Genomic DNA, 24,817 nt, shown 5'->3' on the forward strand with positions numbered 1-24,817 from the left:
GGTTCTTCATAACCATTTTTTTTTTTAGATTCCATATGTATATGTTAGCATACAGTGTTTATTTTTCTCCTTCTGACTTATTTCACTTTATGTGAAAGTCTCTAGGGCCATCCACCTCACTACAAATAACTCAATTTTGTTTCCTTTTATGGCTGAGTAATATTCCATTGTATATATGTGCCACATCTTCTTTATCCTTTCATCAGTTGATGAACACTTAGGTTGCTTCCATGTCCTGGCTACTGTAAATAGAACTGCAATGAACATTGTGGTACATGACTCTTTTTGAACTATGGTTTTCTCAGGGATATGCCCAGTAGTGGGATTGCTGAGTCATATGGGAGTTCTATTTTTAGTTTTTTAAAGAACCTCCATACTGTTCTCCATAGTGGCTGTATCAATTCACATTCCCACCAGCAGTGCAAGAGTGTTCCCTTTTCTCCACACCCTCTCCAGCATTTTTTGTTTCTAGATTTTTTGATGGCCATTCTGACTGGTGTGAGGTGATACCTCATTACAGTTTTGATTTGCATTTCTCTAATGATTAATGATGTTGAGCATTCTTTCATGTGTTTGTTGGCAGTCTGTATATCTTCTTTGGAGAAATGTCTATTTAGGTCTTCTGCCCATTTTTGGATTGCGTTGTTTGTTTTTTTTGTTATTGAGCTGCATGAGCTGCTTGTAAATTTTGGAGATTAATCCTTTGTCAATTGCTTCATTTGCAAATACTTTCTCCCATTCTGAGGGTGGACATTTGGTCTTCTTTATGGTTTTCTTTGCTGTGCAAAAGCTTTTAAGTTTCATTAGGTCCCATTTGTTTATTTTTGTTTTTATTTCCATTTCTCTAGGAGGTGGGTCAAAATGTATCTTGCTGTGATTTATGTCATAGAGTGTTCTGCCTATGTTTTCCTCTAAGAGTTTGATAGTGTCTGACCTTACATTTAGGTCTTTTATCCATTTTGAGTTTATTTTTGTGTATGGTGTTACGGAGTGTTCTAATTTCATTCTTTCACATGTACCTGTCCAGTTTTCCCAGCACCACTTATTGAAGAGGCTGTCTTTTCTCCATTGTATATTCTTGCCTCCTTTATCAAAAATAAGGTGACCATATGTGCATGGGCTTATCTCTGGGTTTTCTATCCTGTTCCATTGATCTATATTTCTGTTTTTGTGCCAGTACCATACTGTCTTGATTACTGTAGCATTGTAGTATAGTCTGAAATTGGGGAGCCTGATTCCTCGAGCTCCGTTTTTCATTCTCAAGATTGCTTTGGCTATTCGGGGTCTTTTGTGTTTCCATACAAATTGTGAATTTTTTTTTCTAGTTCTGTGAAAAATGCCATTGGTGATTTGATAGGGATTGCATTGAATCTGTAGATTGCTTTGGGTAGTAGAGTCATTTTCACAATGTTGATTCTTCTGATGCATGAACATGGTATATCTCTCCATTTGTATCATCTTTAATTTCTTTCAGCAGTGTCTTATAGTTTTCTGCATACAGGTCTTTTGTCTCCTTAGGTAGGTTTATTCTTAGGTATTTTATTCTTTTTGTCACAGTGGTAAATGGGAGTGTTTCCTTAATTTTTCTTTCAGATTTTTCAGCATTAGTGTATAGGAATGCAAGAGATTTCTGTGCATTAATTTTGTATCCTGCTACTTTACCCAATTCATTGATTAGCTCTAGTAGTTTTCTGGTAGTATCTTTAGGATTCTCTATGTATCGTATCATGTCATATGCAAACAGTGACAGCTTTACTTCTTTTCCGATTTGGATTCCTTTTATTTCTTTTTTTTCTCTGACTGCTGTGGCTAAAAATTCCAAAACTATGTTGAATAATAGTGGTGAGAGTGGACAACCTTGTCTTGTTCCTGATCTTAGAGGAAATGGTTTCAGTTTTTCACCATTGAGAACGATGTTGGCTGTGGATTTGTCATATATGGCCTTTATTATGTGGAGGTAAGTTCTCTCTATGCCTACTTTCTGGAGGGTTTTTACCATAAATGGGTGTTGAATTTTGTCAAAAGCTTTTTCTTCGTCTATTGAGATGATCATATGGTTTTTCTCCTTCAATTTGTTAATATGGTTTATCACATTGATTGATTTACATATATTGAAAAATCCTTGCATTCCTGGGATAAACCCCACTTGATCATGGTGTATGATCCTTTTAAGGTGCTGTTGGATTCTGTTTGCTAGTATTTTGTTGAGGATTTTTGCATCTATGTTCATCAGTGATATTGGCCTGTAGTTTTCTTTCTTTGTGACATCTTTGTCTGGTTTTGGTATCAGGGTGATGATGGCCTCGTAGAATGAGTTTGGGTGTGTTCCTCCCTCTGCTATATTTTGGAAAAGTTTGAGAAGGATGGGTGTTAGCTCTTCTCTAAATGTTTGGTAGAATTCACCTGTGAAGCCATCTGGTTCTGGGCTTTTGTTTGTTGGAAGATTTTTAATCACAGTCTCAATTTCAGTGCTTGTGATTGGTCTGTTTATGTTTTCTATTTCTTCCTGGTTCAGTCTTGGGAAGTTGTGCTTTTCTAAGAATTTGTCCATTTTTTTCAGGTTGTCCATTTTATTGGCATATAGTTGCTTGTAGTAATCTCTAATGATCCTTTGTATTTCTGCAGTGTCAGTTGTTACTTCTTTTTCATTTCTAATTCTACTGATTTGAGGCTTCTCCCTTTTTTTCTTGGTGAGTCTGGCTAATGGTTTATCAATTTTGTTTATCTTCTCAAAGAACCAGCTATTAGTTTTACTGATCTTGGCTATCATTTCCTTCATTTCTTTTTCATTTATTTCTGCTCTGATCTTTATGATTTCTTTCCTTCTGCTAACTTTGCGGTTTTTTTGTTCTTCTTTCTCTAATTGCTTTAGGTATAAGGTTAGGTTGTTTATTTGAGATGTTTCTGGTTTCTTGAAGTAGGATTGTATTGCTATAAAATTCCCTCTTAGAACTGCTTTTGCTGCATCCCATAGGTTTTGGGTCATCGTGTTTTCATTGTCATTTGTTTGTAGGTATTTTTTGATTTCCTCTGTGATTTCTTCAGTGAGCTTTTGGTTATTTAGTAGTGTATTGTTTAGCCTCCATGTGTTTGTATTTTTTACAGATTTTTTTCCTGTAATTGATATCTAGTCTCATAGCGTTGTTGTCGGAAAAGATACTTGATACAATTTCAATTTTCTTAAATTTACCAAGGCTTGATTTGTGACCCAAGATATGATCTATCCTGGAGAATGTTCCATGAGAACTTGAGAAGAAAGTGTATTCTGTTGCTTTTGGATAGAATGTCCTATAAATATCAATTAAGTCCATCTTGTTTAATGTATCATTTAAAGCTTGTGTTTCCTTATGTGTTTTCATTTTGGATGATCTGTCCATTGGTGAAAGTGGGGTGTTAAAGTCCCCTACTATGATTGTGTTACTGTCGATTTCCCCTTTTATGGCTGTTAGCATTTGCCTTATGTATTGAGGTGCTCCTGTGTTGGGTGCATAAATATTTATAACTGTTATAGCTTCTTCTTGGATTGATCCCTTGATTATTATGTAGTGTCATTCTTTGTCTCTTGTAATAGTCTTTATTTTAAAGTCTATTTTGTCTGATATGAGAATTGCTACTCCAGCTTTCTTTTGATTTCCATTTGCATGGAATACCTCTTTACATCCCCTCACTTTCAGTCTGTGTGTATCCCTAGGTCTGAAGTGGGTCTCTTGTAGACAGCATATATACGGGTCTTGTCTTTGTATCCATTGAGCCAGTCTGTGTCTTCTGGTGGGAGCATTTAATCCATTTACATTTAAGGTAATTACCGATATGTATGTTCCTATTACCATTTTCTTAATTGTTTTGGGTTTGTTATTGTAGGTTTTTTCCTTCTCTTGTGTTTCCTGCCTAGGGAAGTTCCTTTAGCATTTGTAAAGCTGGTTTTGTGGTGCTGAATTCTCTTAGCTTTTGCTTGTCTCTAAAGGTTTTAATTTCTCCATTGAATCTCAGTGAGATCCTTGCTGGGTAGAGTAATCTTGGTTGTAGGTTTTTCCGTTTCATCATTTTAAATATGTCTTGCCACTCCCTTCTGGCTTGCAGAGTTTCTGCTGAAAGATCAGCTGTTAACCTTATGGGGATTCTCTTGTATGTTATTTGTTGTTTTTCCCTTACTGCTTTTAATATTTTTTCTTTGTATTTAATTTTTGATAGTTTGATTAACATGTGTCTTGGCGTATTTCTCCTTGGATTTATCCTGTATGGGACTCTCTGTGCTTCCTGGACTTGATTGACTATTCCCTTTCCCATATTAGGGAAGTTTCCAACTATAATCTCTTCAAATATTTTCTCAGTTCCTTTCTTTTTCTCTTCTTCTTCTGGGACCCCTATAATTCGAATGTTGGTGCATTTAATATTGTCCCAGAGGTCTCTGAGACGTTCCTCAATTCTTCTCATTCTTTTTTCTGTATTCTGCTCTGAAGTGGTTATTTCCACTATTTTATCTTCCAGGTCACTTATCCGTTCTTCTGCCTCAGTTATTCTGCTATTGATTCCTTCTAGAGAACTTTTAATTTCATTTACTGTGTTGTTCATCATTGTTTGTTTGCTCTTTAGTTCTTCTAGGTCCTTGTGAAACGTTTCTTGTATTTTCTCCATTCTATTTCCAAGATTTTGGATCATCTTTACTGTCATTACTCTGAATTCTTTTTCAGGTAGACTGCCTATTTCCTCTTCATTTGTTTGGTCTGGTGGGTTTTTACCTTGCTTCTTCATCTGCTGTGTGTTTCTCTGTGTTCTCATTTTGCTTAACTTACTGTGTTTGGGGTCTCCTTTTCGCAGGTTGCAGGTTCATAGTTCCCGTTGTTTTTGGTGTCTGTCCCCAGTGGCTAAGGTTGGTTCAGTGGGCTGTGTAGGCTTCCTGGTGGAGGCAACTAGTGCCTGTGTTCTGGTGGATGAGGCTGGATCTTGTCTTTCTGGTCGGCAGGACCGCATACGGTGGTGTGTTTCAGGGTGTCTGTGACCTTCTTATGATTTTAGGCAGCCTCTCTGCTAATGGGTGGGGTTGTGTTCCTGTCTTGCTAGTTGTTTGGCATAGGGTGTCCAGCACTGTAGCTTGCTGGTCGTTGAGTTGAGCTGGGTCTTAGCGTTGAGATGGAGATCTCTGGGAGAGCTTTCGCCAATTGATATTACATGGAGCCGGGAGGTCTCTGGTGGACCAGTGTCCTGAACTTGGCTCTCCCACCTCAGAGGTGCAGGCCTGACACCTGGCTGGAGCACCAAGACCCTGTCAGCCACATGGCTCAGAAGAAAGGGAGAAAAAAGGAAAGAAAAGAGAAAATATAAAGAAATAAAGTTTTTAAAATAAAAGGAATTTTTAATTATTAAAAATAAAAAAAATTTTAAAGTTAAAAAAAAAGAAAAAAGGAAGAAGAGGGCAACCAAACCAAGAAACAGATCCATCAATGATAAGAAGTACTAAAAACTATATTAAAAAAAACAAAATAATAATGGACAGACAGAACCCTAGGACAAATGGTAAAAGCAAAGCTATACAGACAGGGCTTCCCTGGTGGCGCAGTGGTTGAGAGTCCGCCTGCCGATGCAGGGGACACGGCCTCGTGCCCCGGACCAGGAGGATCCCGCATGCCGTGGAGGGGCTGGGCCCGTGAGCCATGGCCGCTGAGCCTGCGCGTCCGGAGCCTGTGCTCTGCAATGAAATGGGAGAGGCCACAACAGTGAGAGGTCCACGGACCGCAAAAAAAAAAAGCTATACAGACAAAAATCACACAAAGAAGCATACACATACACACTCACAAAAAGAGAAAAAGAAAAAATATATATACATATATGAAAGAAAAAGGAAGACAGCAACCAAATCAATAAACAAATCTACCAATGATAATAAACTCTAAATACTAAACTAAGATAAACATAAACCCAGAAACCAGTCAGTCGCATACAGCAAACCCCAAGTCTACAGTTGCTCCCAAAGTCCATCGCCCCAATTTTGCAATGATTCGTTGTCTATTCAGGTATTCCACAGATGCAGGGTACATCAACTTGATTGTGGAGCTTTAATCCGCTGCTCCTGAGGCTGCTGGGAGACATTTCCCTTTCTCTTCGTTCGCACAGCTCCCGGGGTTCAGCTTTGGATTTGGACCCGCCTCTGCGTGTAGGTCGCCTGAGGGCGTCTGTTCTTCGCTCAGACAGGACGGGGTTAAAGGAGCCGCTGATTCAGGGGCTCTGGCTCACTCAGGCCGGGGGGAGGGAGGGGTACGGAGGCGGGGCGAGCCTGCGGCGGCAGAGCCGGCGTGACGTTGCACCAGCCTGAGGTGCGCCGTGCGTTCTCCTGGGGAAGTTGTCCCTGGATCCCGGGACCCTGGCAGCGGCGGGCTGCACAGGCTTTCCGGAAGGTGGGTGTGGAGAGTGACCTGTGCTCGCACACAGGCTTCTTGGTGCCGGCAGCAACAGCCTTAGCGTCTCATGCCCGCCTCTGGGGTCCGCGGTGATAGCCGCGGCTCGCGCCCGTCCCTGGAGCTCGTTTAGGTGGTGCTCTGAATCCCCTCTCCTCGCTCACCCCAAAACAATGGTCTCTTGCCTCTTCAGCAGGTCCAGACTTTCTCCCAGACTCCCTCCCGGCCAGCCGTGGTGCACTAAACCCTGCAGGCTGTGTTCACGCCGCCAACCCCAGTCCTCTCCCTGCGCTCCGACCAAAGCCCGAGCCTCAGCTCGCGCCCCCGCCCGCCCCGGCGGGTGAGCATACAAGCCTCTCGGGCTGGTGAGTGCCGGTTGGCCCTGATCCTCTGTGAGGGAATCTCTCCGCTTTGCCCTCCGCACCCCTGTTGCTGCGCTGTTCTCCGCGGCTCCGAAGCTTCCCCCCCCTCCGCCACCCTCAGTCTCTGCCCGCGAAGGGTCTTCCTAGTGTGTGGACACCTTTCCTCCTTCACAGCTCCCTCCCACTGGTGCAGGTCCCATCCCTATTGTTTTGTCTCTGTTTTTCCTTTTTTCTTTTCCCCTACCCAGGTAGGTGGGGGATTTCTTACCTTTTGGGAGGTCTGAGGTCTTCTGCGCGTTCAGTAGGTGTTCTGTAGGAGTTGTTCCACGTGTAGGTGTATTTCTGATGTGTTTGTGGGGAGGAAGGTGATCTCCACGTCTTACTCCTCTGCCATCTTGAAGGTCTCCCCCATTTTAACCTTTTGGGGAACATTTTTAGAAGCCTCTTGGTTGACTTTTTTCTGTTGTAGTTTTCCTAATGTTTCCTCCTTGGCAACCAGGAAACCTTCTAGATCAGTGGGACCAACTCATTTGGGACTGGGCTGGGCCAGAAAAGGTGGGCCGGAAGGCAAGGTAAAGGCTACTTTCTTGTCTACACCTGCAGAGAGAATCTTGAGTTCCCCACACCCTTCCTGACTCTCCCCTTACCAGATTATGGACTTGAGCCTTCACGTGAGCTTAGACCTTCACCTGATTTAGGACCCATGGCTTCATGTTGTTAGGTCTTGAGAAGGAGTGACTGCCTCTGACTGTATTCTTCCAAGGCCATTTTCTATATGATTGCAGTGCACTTTGCTCTTCATATTATGAATGAAATGATTCCCCCAAATAGCTTTTTCAGGGCTTTAGGAGAGTAATACAGAGCCTGGGACCTGTCTAGGAGTAGTGGGAGACCAACAAGCAGGCTCCTAATGTTCTGGTGTGTGATGCTGCCCCTTAACCACCCTTACCTTCCATGATAGTTCCTCCTAAGCCTTCCTTGCATCCATCACCGTTTCTTGCCTTGTTCATCAAAATTTATCCATTCTCTGTCTTATCCACTTGTTTCAGAGTAGAATATATTGGATACTAACATAAGCAGATAAATACAGCTCAACTTGATGCTAGTCAACTAATGTACTTTCCCCATGTCATATAAGGTGATAACCTGATTGCAATGCATGCACCTTAAAGAAGGACTTTAAAAAGTTAGTCCTTTACATACATACACTACCAAATGCAGAATAGATAACTAGTGGGAAGCAGCCGCATAGCACAGGGAGGTCAGCTTGGTGCTTTGTGACCACCTAGAGGGGTGGGACAGGGAGGGTGGGAGGGAGACGCAAGAGGGAGGGGATATGAGGATATATGTACATGTATAGCTGATTCACTTTGTTATACAGCAGAAACTAACACAACATTGTAAAGCAATTACACTCCAATAATGATGTTAAAAAAATAATGCAACAAATATTTCACTTTCACATTTTTCAATAAAAAAAGAAGTTAGTCCTTTAAACAAATATAGTTTTCTGGGGCTTCATTTAATTAATAAATCTACATGGAAATTATAAAAATGTTGGAAAATACAGAGAAGCACAAGGAAGTAATTAAAACCATTTATAATTCCACAGTTTGAAGAAAACTACATCTTGATGTGTATTATTCAAGTCTTTATTTCAGGATGTATGCACGGTAGCACTGCTCATTCTCTTCCCTTTACATAGTTTTTCTACCCAAAATGGTATTTACACTTTTCATCCCATTATAGCCTTCTAAACTCTGTGATTATGTGGCAGTCAATACCTCATTTTTGCGCCTTTAAATCATTTTTGAATTTCTGTGAAAACTGTGGTGATGAAAATATTTACAGCAGTGAGCTTCACATACCCCTGCATATATCCTTAGAATAAATGTACTTAAGACAAAACAAATACACATTTTAAAAGCTTTTATACGTACTATTAAGCTGCCCTCAAAAAGGTTCTATCAATTTGCCCTCCTATAAGCATTTTTTTCAGCGTTCACAGAATTCTCTTTTAAATCATTATCTAAAAAAATTCCTGCCAGCTTAGGGGGCAAAAAGAAATCTCAGTGGTTTAATTTGCATTTCCTTGTTTTGATAGTGAAGTCCCTCACGCTCACCTTTATACACCTGCTGGAGATAGTTGACTGTAGTGGTTAAGTGGGGCTACTCTAGAGCCGGACTCTTCACTTACCGGGGACCTTGGGTACGTTCCTTAACCTCCTTAAACTCACTTACCAACTCTGATAATGACAACACCTACTTCATGAAGTCCGTATGAAGACTAAAGAGGGTAGCACATGAAAAGGGCTTAGAACATGTTTACTGGCATTACAGTAAGTACCTGATACATATTAACGATCCCTGTGTTCGCTGGCATTGATAGTTCTTCTTATATGAATTGCCTTTTCATCGTCTTTGTTTGGGCAAGTGGTTTTTTTGTTTTGGGGAGGCAGGAGTTTTTAATATTGATACATTAAGTAAGTTAACCCATTATGTGCCATATATTGAAATCCCCCCAACTTGTGGTGTGTCTTTAAATTTTGTTCAAAATGAGGAAATATTTGGATATCAGGCAGTTCAGGCCAGGGAAGGCATAGTTTTGGTCCAGCCTGGGTCTTTTTTCTGCCTCTCAGTTGTGCTTCTAGGAGTCACCTTCCCCATCACTGAGAAAGTCCAGTATTGATTTTTGTCACTAGACAGCAGAAATGGCATTTTAAGCAGGATAACTTGTATTCAAAAACACCACTATGGAATAAAACCTTGCTTAATTTATGTAAATAATGACCATGGCAGACAAGAACCTGTGGTTAGTATTTCACCATTTTCCATTTATCACTAAATCCAACTTGTCAGCATTCCATTAGTGGGGCGGTAAAATTAATTACTTCAACTTGAGAGAAGCTTCTAATTTGAGAGCAAGATCCCTGATAGATTGAGTAGCCATTAAATGCTGCTATTGACATTTTCCCTCTCTTTTCTGCAAATTATATAGTAGAAAGAAATCTTTCTAGCCACGAAATCTTATATAAAAGGGCAAAATGTTTATTATTTTGGCATCTATACATGCTATTAAAAATGAAAGTTTTTACTTCATTGGAAAAAATATGGACATAGAGAACACGGTTGTGCCTTGCTAAGCAGGGAACTGATCAGAACCACTCTTACAAAAACATGGAAATTCTGTTTGAGCTGCCAACTTGTTTCAAGAAGCCATTAAAAGTGGGCAAATATTGCTGCTCTGTGATGGATAAATGGGAGTTATATTACTGCTACAGGGCTTGTGTACGATTGAAATTTTCCATATAAAACTTTTTTTAAGTTTTGTTAATGATACACCACTAGGGACCTCGGGAAAAGCTGAACATCTTTCACTTCTGATTCTTCATCTGACTTGTGCTATGTGATTCCCACCTAGATAAATATCTTCTTTCTGCTCACCTCTCCTACTTGCTAAAATCACATAAAACACTTAACTATTTCTCGATCTCTTTTACTCTTAATACCTTCCAGTAGAATATATTTTGGGGGTTTTCCCCCAAATATTTTTAAGCACTGAGTATCAAACAGACATTCAAACTCTGAAGTATGTACAGGTGATATTAGGCAGAAGAGCAAGGAGATTTCAGCTTCCACCAAATTTTATACTTCCTTTTTAGATTTTTGTCTTTGTTCATTTTGTTGTTGTTTTACTTTAAGCATGTTTTATTCTTATAACATTTTTAAGATAAAAAATTAAACCATGATTTCTATCATTAAAAAAATATTCTTGGGCTTCCCTGGTGGCACAGTGGTTGAGAGTCCGCCTGCCGATGCAGCGGACACGGGTTCGCACCCCGGTCCGGGAAGATCCTACATGCCGCGGAGCGGCTGGGCCCGTGAGCCATGGCCGTTGAGCCTGCGCATCCAGAGCGTGTGCTCCGCAACGGGAGAGGCCATAGCAGTGAGAGGCCCGCGTACCGCAAAAAAAAAAAAAAAAAAAAGTCTTATGATGTACAGGATGCTCACCACTGCTGAAATAGACACAGGATAGACAACACTTAGAGTTGGCCCCAAAGCCTTGACTGGCCTTAATTAACAATCATTATCCTTGCAAGTCTTTTCTTATTTTTCTTTTCTCTAGTGTGCTTTGATTTGTGATTATTGGAGAACTGTAAAGCAAGAAAAAGAGATGGATTCCCAATGCAATCTAAAATTTGAAATTGCTGATTGAGTTCCGGGCACCTCCGCTATTGCACTGAGATACTACAAGCTATAAAATACAAGTGTGTTCGTGACTCTCAGTCATATTAGTCCTTTACTCATTAGCAAAATGTTATGAAACATTTAGCTCCTTTAGTGCATTTCTTACCTACACCCAGGAGTAAAGAATTGGGAGTGCTGAGCAGTGAGCAGAAGGTTTCTTTATTTCAATCTTTAATTCCCTCAATGCAAATATCTGACTCTCAATTAAGTTCTGAGGAATTTAACCTCAGTATCTCTATTTACAGGCATAATGAAGGACCGGCTAGTAGAATTTGTGGAGTTAACCAAGCGGTATGAACAGCAGTTCCCAGACAAGGACAATGAATTTGACTCGCCCCCCGAGGATATCGTGTTCGAGACGGACCACATCCTGGAATCCTTGTACCGAGACATCCAGGACCTTCAGGATGAAAACCAGCAGCTAACTTACGACGTGAAGCGGCTGGGAAAGCAGAACACCCGCTTCCTCACGTCCATGAGGCGCCTCAGCAGCATCAAGCGGGACACCAACTCGATTGCCAAGGACATCAAGGCCCGGGGCGAGAGCATCCACCGCAAGCTGAGCGCCATGAAGGCGCTGAGCGAGGTCGCCGAGGCCCAGCACGGCGCGCACTCGGCCGTGGCGCGCATCGCGCGCGCACAGTACAGCGCTCTCACCCTCCCGTTCCAGGCCGCCATGCTCGAGTACAACCAGGCCGAGATGAAGCAGCGCGAAAACTGCAAGATCCGCATCCAGCGCCAGCTGGAGATCATGGGCAAGGACGTGTCGGGCGACCAGATCGAGGACATGTTCGAACAAGGCAAGTGGGACGTGTTCTCAGAGAACCTGCTGGCTGACGTGAAGGGCGCGCGGGCGGCCCTCAACGAGATCGAGAGCCGCCACCGCGAGATGCTGCGGCTGGAGAGCCGCATCCGCGACCTGCACGACCTCTTCCTGCAGATGGCCATGCTGGTGGAGCAGCAGGCTGACACCCTGGACGTCATCGAGTTCAACGTGCAGAAGACCCTCGACTACACCGGCCAGGCCAAGGTGCAGGTGAGCAAGGCCGTGCAGTACAAGAAGAAGAACCCCTGCCGGACCGTCTGCTGCTTCTGCTGCCCCTGCCTCAACTAGCAGAAGGCCCAGACCGCCACACCCCATCCCCGGCAGGAATGGGAGGGGAAGCACACTGGGAAAGATTTTGAGGCTGTCTGCACTGGGGTGAGTTGCCCTAATCCCTAGGGACCTCAGTCTTTAGAGAAGGAAAAAACTCGGTCCCAGAATTCCAGTCCAGCTCGTACTTGGAAAGAGAGTTGATCCCACCTGCTGTTTCATCTGTAAGGACAGATGCCTACTGAAGTTTTGTGAGGTCATTGTATGGTACATAGCACCCTTGCCTCTTAAAGGAAGCCAAATAAGGAACTGACGTGGCAACGTACTCTACGGTAGATGACCAAGGCATGTTTGTACATGGACCTCTAGGAGGAAGTCAGTCCTGCATCGGCTCACAGTATGAACTCCTTATCAAGGCTTCATTTACCCTATCCTGAAAGTACCTCTGTTGTGTTCATTTTTGAGTGAACCGATCTTGGGAAAAACTGCACATCTGCCATTTCTGATTCTTCATCTGGTTTACGCTTTGTGATTCCCGCCTGGATGTATATCTTCTTTCTGCTCACCTCCTCTACTTATTAAAATTACATTTAACACTTACTATTATTTCCTTACCTCTTACTTTTAATATCTTCCATCAGAATGTAATTTGGGATTTTTTTTTTCCAAAGATTTTTAAGCACTGAGTATTGAACAGGCACTCAAATTGAAGTATGTTTGTCACATTATATATATTTTTCATAAATAAAAATAATTTAAAAGTTATCTTTGTACTTGATTATTACCAATGCACATATATGTAAATGTAAACTACCAATATTTACTAATGCATGTACATAATGACCAGTTGGTTTAACTTTACTTTTGTAAATATGGTATATAAACATCGATGAAACATTTTTACTGGTTGTTGGTGTTGGTTTGCTTGTTATGAGTTTATCTCACTCTGATCTGCATCTCCATAGTCCAGTTTGGGTCAAAACTTTATTTTGAACAACTCTGTGTTGGTTACAACGGTAAAGAACAGGTGTCAAATGCTGAAAATGCATACGGAACTAGAAATATTAAAAAACGGTCTTAGAAATAATTACTTTTGTTTTACTGTGGCCCATTCTTTTCATGCATGGCAATGTAGTAATTTAAAATAAAATAATTCTGGTCACGTTAGTTTAATATACATTACATTATAAACATCCCGTTTATGCATTTGTGTGTTGACCATTTAAATCTTAGTCTGCGTTTTCAATTACTCTTTTAAAAATTTTTCCACCTGCTTGAGGCTTCAACAACTGGATGGAACTCTGAATGGCGGGGAGTGAAAAATAATTCACATGGGGTATGTTGCTTTCTCTCCTGAGTTATTTATAATAGTTTAGCAAAATCATCATGTTTTGGAGATCTGGTTTCATTTGCAAGCTTTGTAATGCCCTTACCCGCACTTACCATGTTTCCTGTCTTTCTTTTGAGTCAACTATTAACTCTTTCTACTTATTTAATAAAAGAGAGAGTTTATTCAGTGGTCATTATTCTCGCGTCCTTCAGACAGTGAACTTTTAAAAGGAGTAAAAAGAAGAGTATGTGAACTCTTTGGAACTCACTGACTAATCTGCTTATGACCATGACATCTAGCCCTGCTCCTAATTTTAATTTCATGGTTAAATATGAGAATCGTGGAAACCAAGTCCCACTGGGCTCTTCTCAGATTTCTCCCAATTCTTTCTCAGCTAACTCCAGGGATAGGTTTCACCTATGACCTAATTAACTTTCTCTAAAAAAAAAAGTCTTCACACAGCTCCATTGCTATGTCTTTCATCGTAGGGAAGAGATATTGGAAATAGAGGCCACCAGCTAGTTTCCATAAGAGAGAATAGTTCATGAATTCAACCCATAAAGCAGTTTCTTCGTTTGGAATCATTCATAAAAGTCAAGGCATTTGCTGGCTCTATGTATTTTTTAATTCCCCACATTTCACATTGGAGAATTAGGTAAAAACTTCACTTTAGTATACTAAGAGATTAGTGTACTGTTGCTTATTGAAAAGGCAAGAATTTTTCTTCCTGGTTTTTAGTAATTGTCTGGGTGTGGCATAGTGGTTAAGAACACAGATTCAGGACCCTACTCTCTGGGTTCAAAACATGACTTTGCCATATACCAACTATATAATTTGGTCACGTTACTTAACCTCCCTGTGCCTCAGTTTCGTCATCTGTAAAATGGATATAATAGGACCTACCTCATAGAGTTGTTGGAAGAAGTAAATGACTAAATATGTAAAGCACTTAGGACAGTGCCTGGCACATGCTAAGTGCTATGTTCATTATTGCATAACTTTCTTGTAGACTGAGAGAGCTGCTAGTAATTAAATTAATAGTTATTAACTTCTGAGGAAAAGTAAATACTCTTCTGTTAATAGTCTTTAATAAAATAGAATTTAAAAACCCAAGACCCTATCTTCTTTGAATATTAGGGTTTTAAATTTTTTTTACAATGAAAGAATTGTTTTCACAGTGGCATTTCATTCCTTATATCCAAGCGTGTTATGAAGATGAAATTGGATGTTCCACTCAAAAAATAGTTAATCAGGAAGCAGCTGTTCTGCTCAATTTGGCAAGTGTTTTCCCCTAATTCTTTCTAAGCTATGAGTCAAAAAGTCCCAGAAGAAGTTCAGCTGTGGAGGCCAGGTCACAATAGACTAAAGGAAAGGGATCAGTTGGCTTTTCCCATATCCTGCCCTGTTTCCCAGAAGCCCTTCCTAGCTCTGACTGTGGTGCCAAGAAGTGGGTGAAATGCTGGCTTTTTCCTTAGGAAAGGATGCTCCAGTGCCACCAAGAGGCGTTGTAGAGTTGGGTTCACCTGATCCTGTGACGCTCATTTGGCAAACTCTGCAAGTTGACTCTGGGTAAGAAGACTGTGGCAAATGTGCAAATTTCATACACTAATGTCACTTATGTACAAAATGAAAGAACCAATCACAGAGAACAATAGATCCTTCAGGGGCTGAAGGTGGAAATCTTTTAAAGCTATTTTAACATATGCAGTGACTCCTAACTAGCCAAATGCCAACCCCTGCAGTCACAGCCACAGACTACAGGTGGTGACAACTCCAGAAATATCCAAAATAGGAAAGATACTCACCTAGGATGCATTGTTATCCAGGATAATAGGAGTTAGAATTTATAAAAAGCTGATCAGGGGACTTCCATGGGCGCAGTGGTTAAGAATCCGCCTGCCAATGCAGGGGACCCGGGTTCGAGCCCTGGGCCAGGAAGATCCCACAGGCCGCACGGAGCAACTATGCCCATGTGCCACAACTACTGAGCCTGCTCTCTAGAGCCCACGAGCCACAACTACTGAGCCCATGTGCCACAGCTACTGAAGCCCATGCGCCTAGAGCCCGTGCTCCGCAACAAGAGAAGCCACCGCAATGAGAAGCCCACGCACCACAACGAAGAGTGGCCCCTGCTCACTGCAACTAGGGAAAGCCCGCGCACAGCAACAGACCCAACTCAGCCATAAATGAATAAAGAAATAAATAAAAAGCCGATCAATAATATGAAAATGTTTGAACTGTGACATCACAAGAGTAAGTTTGTGGCCTTTCAAGATAACAACTTGTAAAGAGAACAGGGTCCTTCTTGTACCAGTGCTTTATAATTAAATGTCATATGCAAATATTTGTCAGGCTCTACAAGTATAAACTTCCTATCTTGACAGGAAACTACTGAATATTATGCATAGCTTAAAAATAATAAAATAGGGTAATGGTAGTCTTGGATTCTCTGTATAAATCCTGCCATTCTGTTTTCTACCATCAGACTCCTCTCTTCAAAATATGCAAGGTATCTCGAACTGCAGCATGCAAGTCACTCATTTGTCATAGTTTGAAACATCCATTTGTAATCAGAGTAACAGTTGACTTGCTTTCGATAGCAGAATTGAAAATCACTGGAATTAATAAAATAGGACTATTAGAAATGGAAAATGAACTGGATCTAGAGTGTAATAACTTCACCCTCATATAAATATTGAGCATCTTTATGATCTACATGTGTTATAAAGAATGGACAAGATGTCCTCATACACTAGCAGCTTTGTTGTAAAGATTATATATATATATATATATATATATATATATATATACTGGTGAGAAAGAAGACTTTCCGAACGGATGATCTGAGTGGGACTGCATAGGATGCTTTAATACTAGTGATATCCTAAAAAATGAGGAGTGAGAGACAAGTCCCCAAAACTGTCATTTTTTAATTCTTGATATTTATTTTTTAAGTATTTTATACCCCAATTTAATTGCAACATCCCTAGCCACTTCTTGGACCTTTTCTGTTTTTCCTAATCTATAGATATATAGATACATTTTCATGGTCCTATAGCAAACTCTTTAGACATAACCCTCTCTCAGTTTCCCAGCATCCCATAACATTCTATAGTGGGTAAAAAGAACAAAGCATGCAAATTACACATATACATACATATATATAAATGCATGTATATATATTAATAATATATATCTTTATCTCTCTATTTTCAGATAGGCCCAGCTATTTGCATGTGCTCAGTCTCGCTATCCCAAACAGAGATGCACCTAAAGCCATTTAACAGGAACATGCATGGACTGAATGTGTTTCTATGTCAGGATCTTTATACTTCCCCATCGATGTGGTCTCCACTTATATGCCCCTTTTACCTGTAGGGTACCCACACTTGGAGATTTGTTCTAAGCCACCATAAATCTATTATGGAACAAGGTAGGAAAAGAATGAAAGAGGGAACAAATACATATCCACACGTACCAAAGCTCACTGGCTGACACTGAGCAGTGCCTCAGTTTTCTAAGTTTTCTTGGAGATAGATACCTCATATCTGTTCTACATTCATGCCCCCTCTGTTTCTTCGTTTGTTTACTGTGTGGGCACCAATCTGGATCTGACCACACTTTGCTCAATAGTCTTCCCACAGCAAACATGTTCAACCAACATAACAATACCTGTTGGCATAACACTTTTCTTTTTTTTTGGCCTCGCCACCAGCTGGTGGGATCTCAGTTCCCCGACCAGGGATCGAACCCGGCCCTGGCAGTGAAAGCCTGGAATCCTAACCACTAGCCCACCAGGGAACTCCCCTACAAGATGCTTTGATTTCATATTTTTATGACAATTCTGTGAAGTAATATTACCATCTTATTTTTTCTAAGAAGTGGAAGCTAAGAATGCAGTGCTGTGCTGGGTGCTGGGCCCAGAGTAGGGGGCAGCGTCCTGGGAGCAGGGTAACGTCTTGGTGAGAGGAAAAGAACTGGGATTGGAGAAAAAGCTACTTGGGGAGAAGCAGATCATCCAAGGGAATGGTCAGTCTGAAAAGGTTGCACAGAGAGAGAATGAAGATCTGAGTCATAGGGACTGAAGTGGGCAGAACTGGAGGCAAATCGAGACCAGGATTGGCTGCCACGAGGTGGGGCCAGGAAGACTCTGTACCTTATTAAAGGTACAGACCAAGGTGGGATGCAAAGAAAGTTGTAAAACTTTTTAAGAAGGGATTTTTTTTCCTTTTTATTCTTCCATTCAAATAAAACAGATTATTTTAAAAATTGTGGACAAAATGTGTTGGCTTGGGTTTCAGTTGTACGTATTCCTCTCTCACGCGGCATCTAGTGGGGTAATTTATGCAAAATACTTAGCTCCCTGCTTCTAGTCATAAAAGGCTGTGTTTCAGGTGCTGGCTTTGAGCAACAGTCCTAAACTGTCCTCAATCACTGAGGTCTCTTTTTATGAGGCTCCCCTGAGATGCCTCTGTCCATTCTCCTGAGTAGGTCAGGGCATCCCCTCATCCCACACACACATACAGACTCCTTAGGGATCCATAATACTCACTCAATACAAAAATGTTCAACTGGGTTTCCCTGGTGGCGCAGTGGTTGAGAGTCCGCCTGCCGATGCAGGGGACACGGGTTCGTGCCCCGGTCCGGGAGGATCCCACGTGTCGCGGAGCGGCTGGGCCCGTGAGCCATGGCTGCTGAGCCTGCGCGTCCGGAGCCTGTGCCCCGCAAGGGGAGAGGCCACAACAGTGAGAGGCCTGCGTACCGCATAAAAAAAAAAAAAAAGTGTTCAACTGCAGGTATACTGTGCAGAGAAATAACTGGCAAGGCCATTCCTTCTGCTGCAGGAGTTGAAGATCAAGGAGAGATTGGAGGACCCCAAACTGCCCTTTCTTTGAGCTCTGAGCTCGGCTGGGCTGCAAGGCCTCACTCTCTCCCTGTTGAAGCCGTCCTGGCAGACCTACTGTTATGTGCCTCCCAGCAGCTGGTGCACCAAGTCTTTCAAAAGACGGTTTTGGACCAAATCAAGAAGAGAATCTCCAGGGGGTAGAGAGGACATACAAGGAATGTCACCCTTAGATAAAAAGAAATTATTTAGCCTGCATGTGACGAAACAGGAATTTCTTTTGCGGCTAGGGATGTTTAACTAGTTTATTCTTTTGCCCTGCCCTGTGGTTTTCCCTGGTCTAAAGCACCCTTAAAAGGGCATAGATGAGGCAACAGCCTCTCTTCACGATCTTCATCGCACTTGGTAACCTGGTTCATGGAAGAAACCTGTCAAACAAGAAATGTTACTGAGTGGCAAGATGTTAAAACATGCATAGACCCAGGAGAAGGTAAATCTGTCTGGGAAATGAAAGAAAGTGCCTGTTCTTCCAATGCTGGGACTCATCAGTAGGGGAGCGGCTAGGCCGCTGAGCCTGCGCATCCGGAGCCTGTGCTCCACAATGGGAGAGGCCACAACAGTGAGAGGCCCGCATAATGCAAACAAACAAACAAACAAACAAAAAAACCCAAAGTAAAATAAATATCCCTGAAAAAGAATTAAGTATAATAACACACGGAAGAGAGAAAATTAAGAAAAACTAAACGGTTAAAATTTAAATATAAGGGTTAAAATAGAAATGTCATGAAAAGTGAACTATTACAAGATAAAATAACCAGATTTAATTATAAAATAAAAAAAGCGACAATATATAAAATAAAATCAAAACACACAGATTAAGAAAAAATCTAAACTTAACAAGGAATAAATATAACTTCAGTTGGATGTTATGTAATAATACTTTTAAAGGCAATGCAAATAAAGACAAAGTAAGGAAAATAAGATAGAGGCAGAACACTTAAAGAATAAAGAACCTAGGGGTAAGACAGGAATAAAGACACAGACCTACTAGAGAATGGACTTGAGGATATGGGGAGGAGGAAGGGTAAGCTGTGACAAAGCGAGAGAGACATGGACACATATACACTACCAAACGTAAGGTAGATAGCTAGTGGGAAGCAGCCGCATAGCACAGGGAGATCAGCTCGGTGCTTTGTGACGGCCTGGAGGGGTGGGATAGGGAGGGTGGGAGGGAGACGAAAGAGGGAGGAGATATGGGGATATATGTATATGTATAGCTGATTCACTCTGTTATAAAGCAGAAACTAACACACCATTGTAAAGCAATTATAAAAAAATTAAGAATAAAGAACTAAAACAGAAATGGGGAAAATAAGGTAAAATGAGGTAACATGTAAAGTGCTTCTCACGGTAAAGTGATGCTAACACACTGCTCTATAAAACAAAATTTGTCTTTAGTGAAATTGGAAAACAAAAGATGAGGGGGAAGGGAGGAGAGAGTAAAGAGCCCTTTTGAAAGCAGGCTAGGAGTCCTTTGCAAAATTCCCACTGGACTTCTCTGTAGTTGAGCCCTGAATTGCTGGGAGATGGAAGGCACCAGGCAATACAAACCTCCGTCGCCCGACCCTTGTCCCATGTCCCAGCAACCCTGCTTCCCTTTGTGGTATCTCCGGCCCAGAGCTGTCTGAAAGAGCCTCACCACAATTTCAGCAGAGTCAGGGTTGGTTGACCTCACACTCACTCAGCCATCAACTCTGTTCTTTGGAACCCAGAAGAATTGCACACTCAGGCATCTGAAAGTGCCTGGAAAGTATTTCGTAATCCCCAATGTAAACAACAGGATGCTTCTCATTTTCACCCTCAGATGAGAAAATACGTCCTAGTGTTGATGCTGCTTAGTGATAATGTTACTGACCTTGGACTCTTTAATCAATAGAAACTGGTAAGAGGCCAGACAAGAAATGCAGGCAAGGCTTTGCTGGGACTCATGCTGCAGCAGGAGGGAGAGAAAACAAGTAACAGGTTCCCTTGCTCACTCGCTGAGGGGGCGTGGTAAGCTGGTTCCTTATATGGGAGGATAGGGGTGGGCCCCGCGGTTAGGTGGAGGGGTGACTTAGGTGGTCTGCCCACCCCCTTGGCGGTGCTGTGTGCACAGATCGTGCACAATACCCTGCTTTTGCTCCTGACACCTCAGAAGTGGCAGTTGGGTTTTTGGTCTTTTCGTATCTTGTTGTCCATAATTTGCCCCAGCTGCGCGTGTACACAGTTATTTTAAGTCCCTTATAGTTTCTTTGTATCCTGTTCCTCAAGGAGATGTTTGTCCAGGTGCAACCACTGCAGCAAAGGGTCCCAGGTCCCAGGTGCCAGCCTGTCTCAATGATACTCTGAAAATCTATGATAGGGCCATATTTCTTCACTGTTGAGATAAGGAGGGGGTTTAAAAGTAACCTGGAAGTTGAAGGGTTTAACTGATGTTGAAATAAAAGGGTGTTAGGATGAAATTAGCAAGTGAGAGATTTCTAGTAAAGTGAAAGTGAAGAGTCTATCAAAGACGAGACACACCTGAAGAGAAGGCAGCTTCAGGGTTCCACGCAATCATTTGTATATTTATTTAAATACAGAAAGACAGCAAGTGCACCCTCAGGAGATAAGCTCACTTAGGGGATAAAAAGGTAAATGATAAGAAATCAAGCCAGTAATGGGGACTCAGTCAAGGAAGCAACCTTTGTGGAATACTGTAGAACCCTTCACCCACTCTACACATACTGTCTGAGCCCTTAGGAAATGTTTCCTCAGAAACCTACCGTGAAAACAGGGCCATTAAAACCCGAGCATGTCTCACCATCACCCAGTTCTGAGACACACATTCAGGAAGTTGGGGTAGGGCCTGAGAATTTGCATTTCCAACAAGTTCCCAGGTGATCCTGATGCTTTGAGAACCACTGGTATATATTTCAAGATGTGTTAATTATCCCATACCTCAGGCAGATGGGAGGTAGATAGTCTCTGGCTAGCTCTGGCTCATAACGGTCTGTAAGGGCAGTTTCCTTCAAGCCCATCCTTCTGGCATCTTTGGGTGTTAGCTCCTTATCCATTGGCTTGTCCCCTTGTAGTCACAGGATGCTACAGCTCCAAGAACTTCATTTCACACCAGCTCATTGAAGGCAGGAAGACAAAGGGAAAGAATAGCACAAGCTTTCACTTCCCAAGACTTTTTTTTTTTGGTGCGCAGGCCTCTCACTGTTGTGGCCCCTCCGGCTGTGGAGCACAGGTTCCGGATGCGCAGGCTCAGCGGCCATGGCTCACGGGCCTAGCCGCTCTGCGGCACGTGGGATCGGGGCACGAACCCGCGTCCCCTGCATCGTCAGGCGGACTCTCAACCACTGCGCCACCAGGGAAGCCCCTTCCTAAGTTTTGTACACTCATATTTGCAGGTAAGTGTAACTTAATACTCATTTCACTTTACAATTCTATGTGTGGTGGGAAGGTAGGGTTTATGCTGGGCCTTGGAGGAGAGTTGGGCAGAAAGAATCAGGAGGAGAGAGACAGAAAATGGCTTAGCATCTCTAAGGGACAAGGGGTCCCAATTCAGTATAACTGGAATGACAGGGGTTCTGGAAAGGGGTTATGCATTCTACTTTATTCACTTCTATATTGTTTGAACTTCATACAACTTTCACAGTTTGAATGTCTTTTAGTAAAGATATTTTCATTGTGAAAAGATAAAGAGAGAGAAAAGTAGAAGCCACACAGCAGAGGATTCTGGGAAAAAGTGAAAGTAAATGAGTGGACTTGGAAAGTTTGGGCAACTCCAAGAGTTTGGAAACAAATCGAAGAAGGAAAGTTCAATGTTAGCAAAAGGGTCAGCAGGGTCTTTGTTTTGGGCTGTCATTAATTGATTAAAGTGCAACAAATATCTCGTGTGTGTGTGTGTGTGTGTGTGTGTGTGTGTGTGTGTGTGTAAGTTTTCATTTCTCTGGGATAAATGCTCATGAGTGCAATTGCTGGGTCCTATGGTAGTTGTATGTTTGTTTCTTTTAAGAAATGCCAAATTTTGTGCAGAGTGGTCATACCATTTTATACTCCTACCAATCATGTAAAAGTGATCTAGTTTGTCCCCCATTATCTTAGGCAATTGGTGTTGCCATCAGCAGGGTCTTTTAAGATACATGTATGGAAACAAAATATATGCCTGTGAATACATTGTCAAAGCTAGAGTTACCACCTCTGGCTAGTTTGTCTATTAGTTATCTATAGCTGCATAAAAATAACACACAAATATTTACCTTATGTAGTTTCTGAGGGTCAGGAAATCAAGGTTTCGCTAGGTGGTTCTGATTCAGGGTCTCTCAAGAGGTTGTAGTCAAGATATTGGCCAGGGACATAGTCATCCGAAGGCTTGACTGGGCTGAGGCCTCAGTTCCTTGCTGGCTGCTCTTCCCCACATGGGCCTCTCAAAAGGTTGCTCCGGACATGGCAGCTGGTTTCCTCCAGAGGGAATCATCCAACAGAGAGAAAACAAGTTGATAGCAGCAGTGTCTTTTGATGACCTACTCTCCGAGGTTGCATACTGTCTCTTCTGTTTTATTCTACTCCTTAGAAACAAGATCCAGCCCACACTGAAGGAGAAGGGAATTAGGCTCTATGTCTTGAAGGGAGGAGTATCAAAGCAGTTCTAGAATTTTTTTTTTTTTTTTTTTTTTTGTGGTACGCGGGCCTCTCACTTGTTGTGGCCACTCCCGTTGCGGAGCACAGGCTCCGGACGCACAGGCTCAGCGGCCATGGCTCACGGGCCTAGCCGCTCCGTGGCACGTGGGATCTTCCCGGAGCGGGGCACAAACCCGTGTCCCCTGCATCGGCAGGCAGACTCTCAACCACTGCGCCACCAGGGAAGCCCTAGACCTATTTTTTAAACCACTATAGAATGCATAAAGAATATCATGGCTTAAATAAACACACACACAGTGAAAAATAGTTTAAGTAGAGGGAAACATTTCCCCATAAGAAGATGTCAAATGCGATTTCCTGAAATTCCAATGTTATAAAATCTATCTTAATATTGTCATTTGCTCTCTAATACTGTCAGTTATTACAAGTGTCATTGCACCCTGCCTTTCACATTTTGTTCTAACATTCAAGTGGATATTTGTCATGCCTTGCAGTTGCCAGCGTCTTTTGAACACTCTTCTGACGTTTGGGGAATTTCCTCCATTTTGAGGCCTGCTTCCTAAGGCACAAGCCAGAACTTAGACTCCGAGATGGAGATGGTGAGTTAGTGGGTGGTGATCCTGTGTCATCATCACACCAATGTCTCTAGACCCTGGCAAGAGTCCAAGTTCCCCTTCTTCTCTCAGCAGGGCAGGGCCAGGCCGGAGGAAATGCTCGATCACTGTTCTTGACCGCACGCTCCTGGAGGGCCAGGCCTCATGTTCAGCGGGAGGGATAGTGTTGAGGCCGGGATGTAGATGCAGGCCACTGTTCCCTCACTATGTTAAGTGGCAAAGCGGGTAGGGGACAATTCCATCCACTACTGTCCGGGGGAGCTCCCTCAGGGGCGGTCATGTTCTTGGCTGGAACTCAGAGAACCAGGGCAGCAGGCTGGGCGAAGGCCTCCACAGGTCAGGGCAGTGTTCCCAGGGATCACAGGCGTCCAGGAGGTGGCAGGGCAATGGGTTTCTCACAGTGTGACCCAGTGGGTGAGGAGCCAGTTGGTGACGTGAATGCGTACAGTCTCCTGGATGACGTAAATTCTCGGTCAAAGCTGCCTGCACTGTCTCAACAAGGGCGTGGCTGCCGGACGGTGCCTCAGTCCCCAGGCTCCCTGACGCTCCAGAACACAGAAGCCTTGGCTCTGTGGTGGCTTCCGGGTCCTGTGTGGTGGAGAATGGAGCGAAAGCCCTGGAAAAGGAAGTCAACTGAGAGGACGAACTGAAATCTCTTGTGCACAGGCAGGAAGGAGGGCGCTGCAGAACAGTTAAGATACGAGAACATAAACATCTAGGTGCAAGGGAGGGTCTGGGAACAGAGAGGAGGTCCCCGGCCCTGCGTCTGAAGCGTGCCCGAAGCCAGTCGGGAGGGCGAATTGTGCCGCGCTCCCTGCACGTGGCGCCGCAGTATAGACACGGGTCGCTACAACACTCCCTGCCCGTGTGACTTGTTGAGAAGAAAAGCGGCCCATAGGGACGGGCGTCCAAGAACTCTGCTGCTGCCCATGCAACTCATTCCTTGAAGTTTATTCTACCTGGAATGAAACAAACCAAAAAACAAACTAAACGCCACTCTCTGGGCTCCGTCCCAGCACCGCCACCACTCCCGGGCGCCTCCTAAAACGTGCTGCTAGAAATCCAGAGGTTTACGAGCGTGTTTGTTTCCCGCGCCCGCGCACCTCGAAACCTAAAGTAGAGCGGCTGGGCCCGAGTTCCGCCTAAGCGACCGGAGGGTCGTCGTCGTCGTCGTCGTCGTCGTCGTCGTCGTCGTCGCCGCCGCCGCCGCCGCCGCCGCCGCCGCCGCCGCCAGCGCGCCGAGCTCGGCTGCAGTTGCCCTGGCGGC

At 43.0% G+C, this 24,817-nt stretch overlaps 1 protein-coding gene across 4 annotated transcripts in view; it reads left to right on the plus strand.

The window, feature by feature from the left end:
* The window catches only part of STX11 (syntaxin 11), a 38,530-nt gene extending 24,923 nt beyond the window's left edge, over window positions 1-13,607 (plus strand). For 2 of the 4 annotated variants that reach the window (XM_019951791.3, XM_019951796.3), the window contains exon 2: window positions 11,248-13,607. In XM_019951791.3, coding sequence (XP_019807350.1) covers window positions 11,253-12,116 — 864 coding nt within the window. In that variant the 5' untranslated portion in view covers window positions 11,248-11,252 and the 3' untranslated portion in view covers window positions 12,117-13,607. The other 2 variants (XM_073789699.1, XM_019951793.3) reach the window with 2 other exon arrangements.
* Window positions 13,608-24,817: the final 11,210 nt, after the last annotated feature.

The sequence above is a fragment of the Tursiops truncatus genome, chromosome 12 (genome assembly GCF_011762595.2).
Source record: "Tursiops truncatus isolate mTurTru1 chromosome 12, mTurTru1.mat.Y, whole genome shotgun sequence".
NCBI classification, from domain to species: domain Eukaryota; kingdom Metazoa; phylum Chordata; class Mammalia; order Artiodactyla; family Delphinidae; genus Tursiops; species Tursiops truncatus.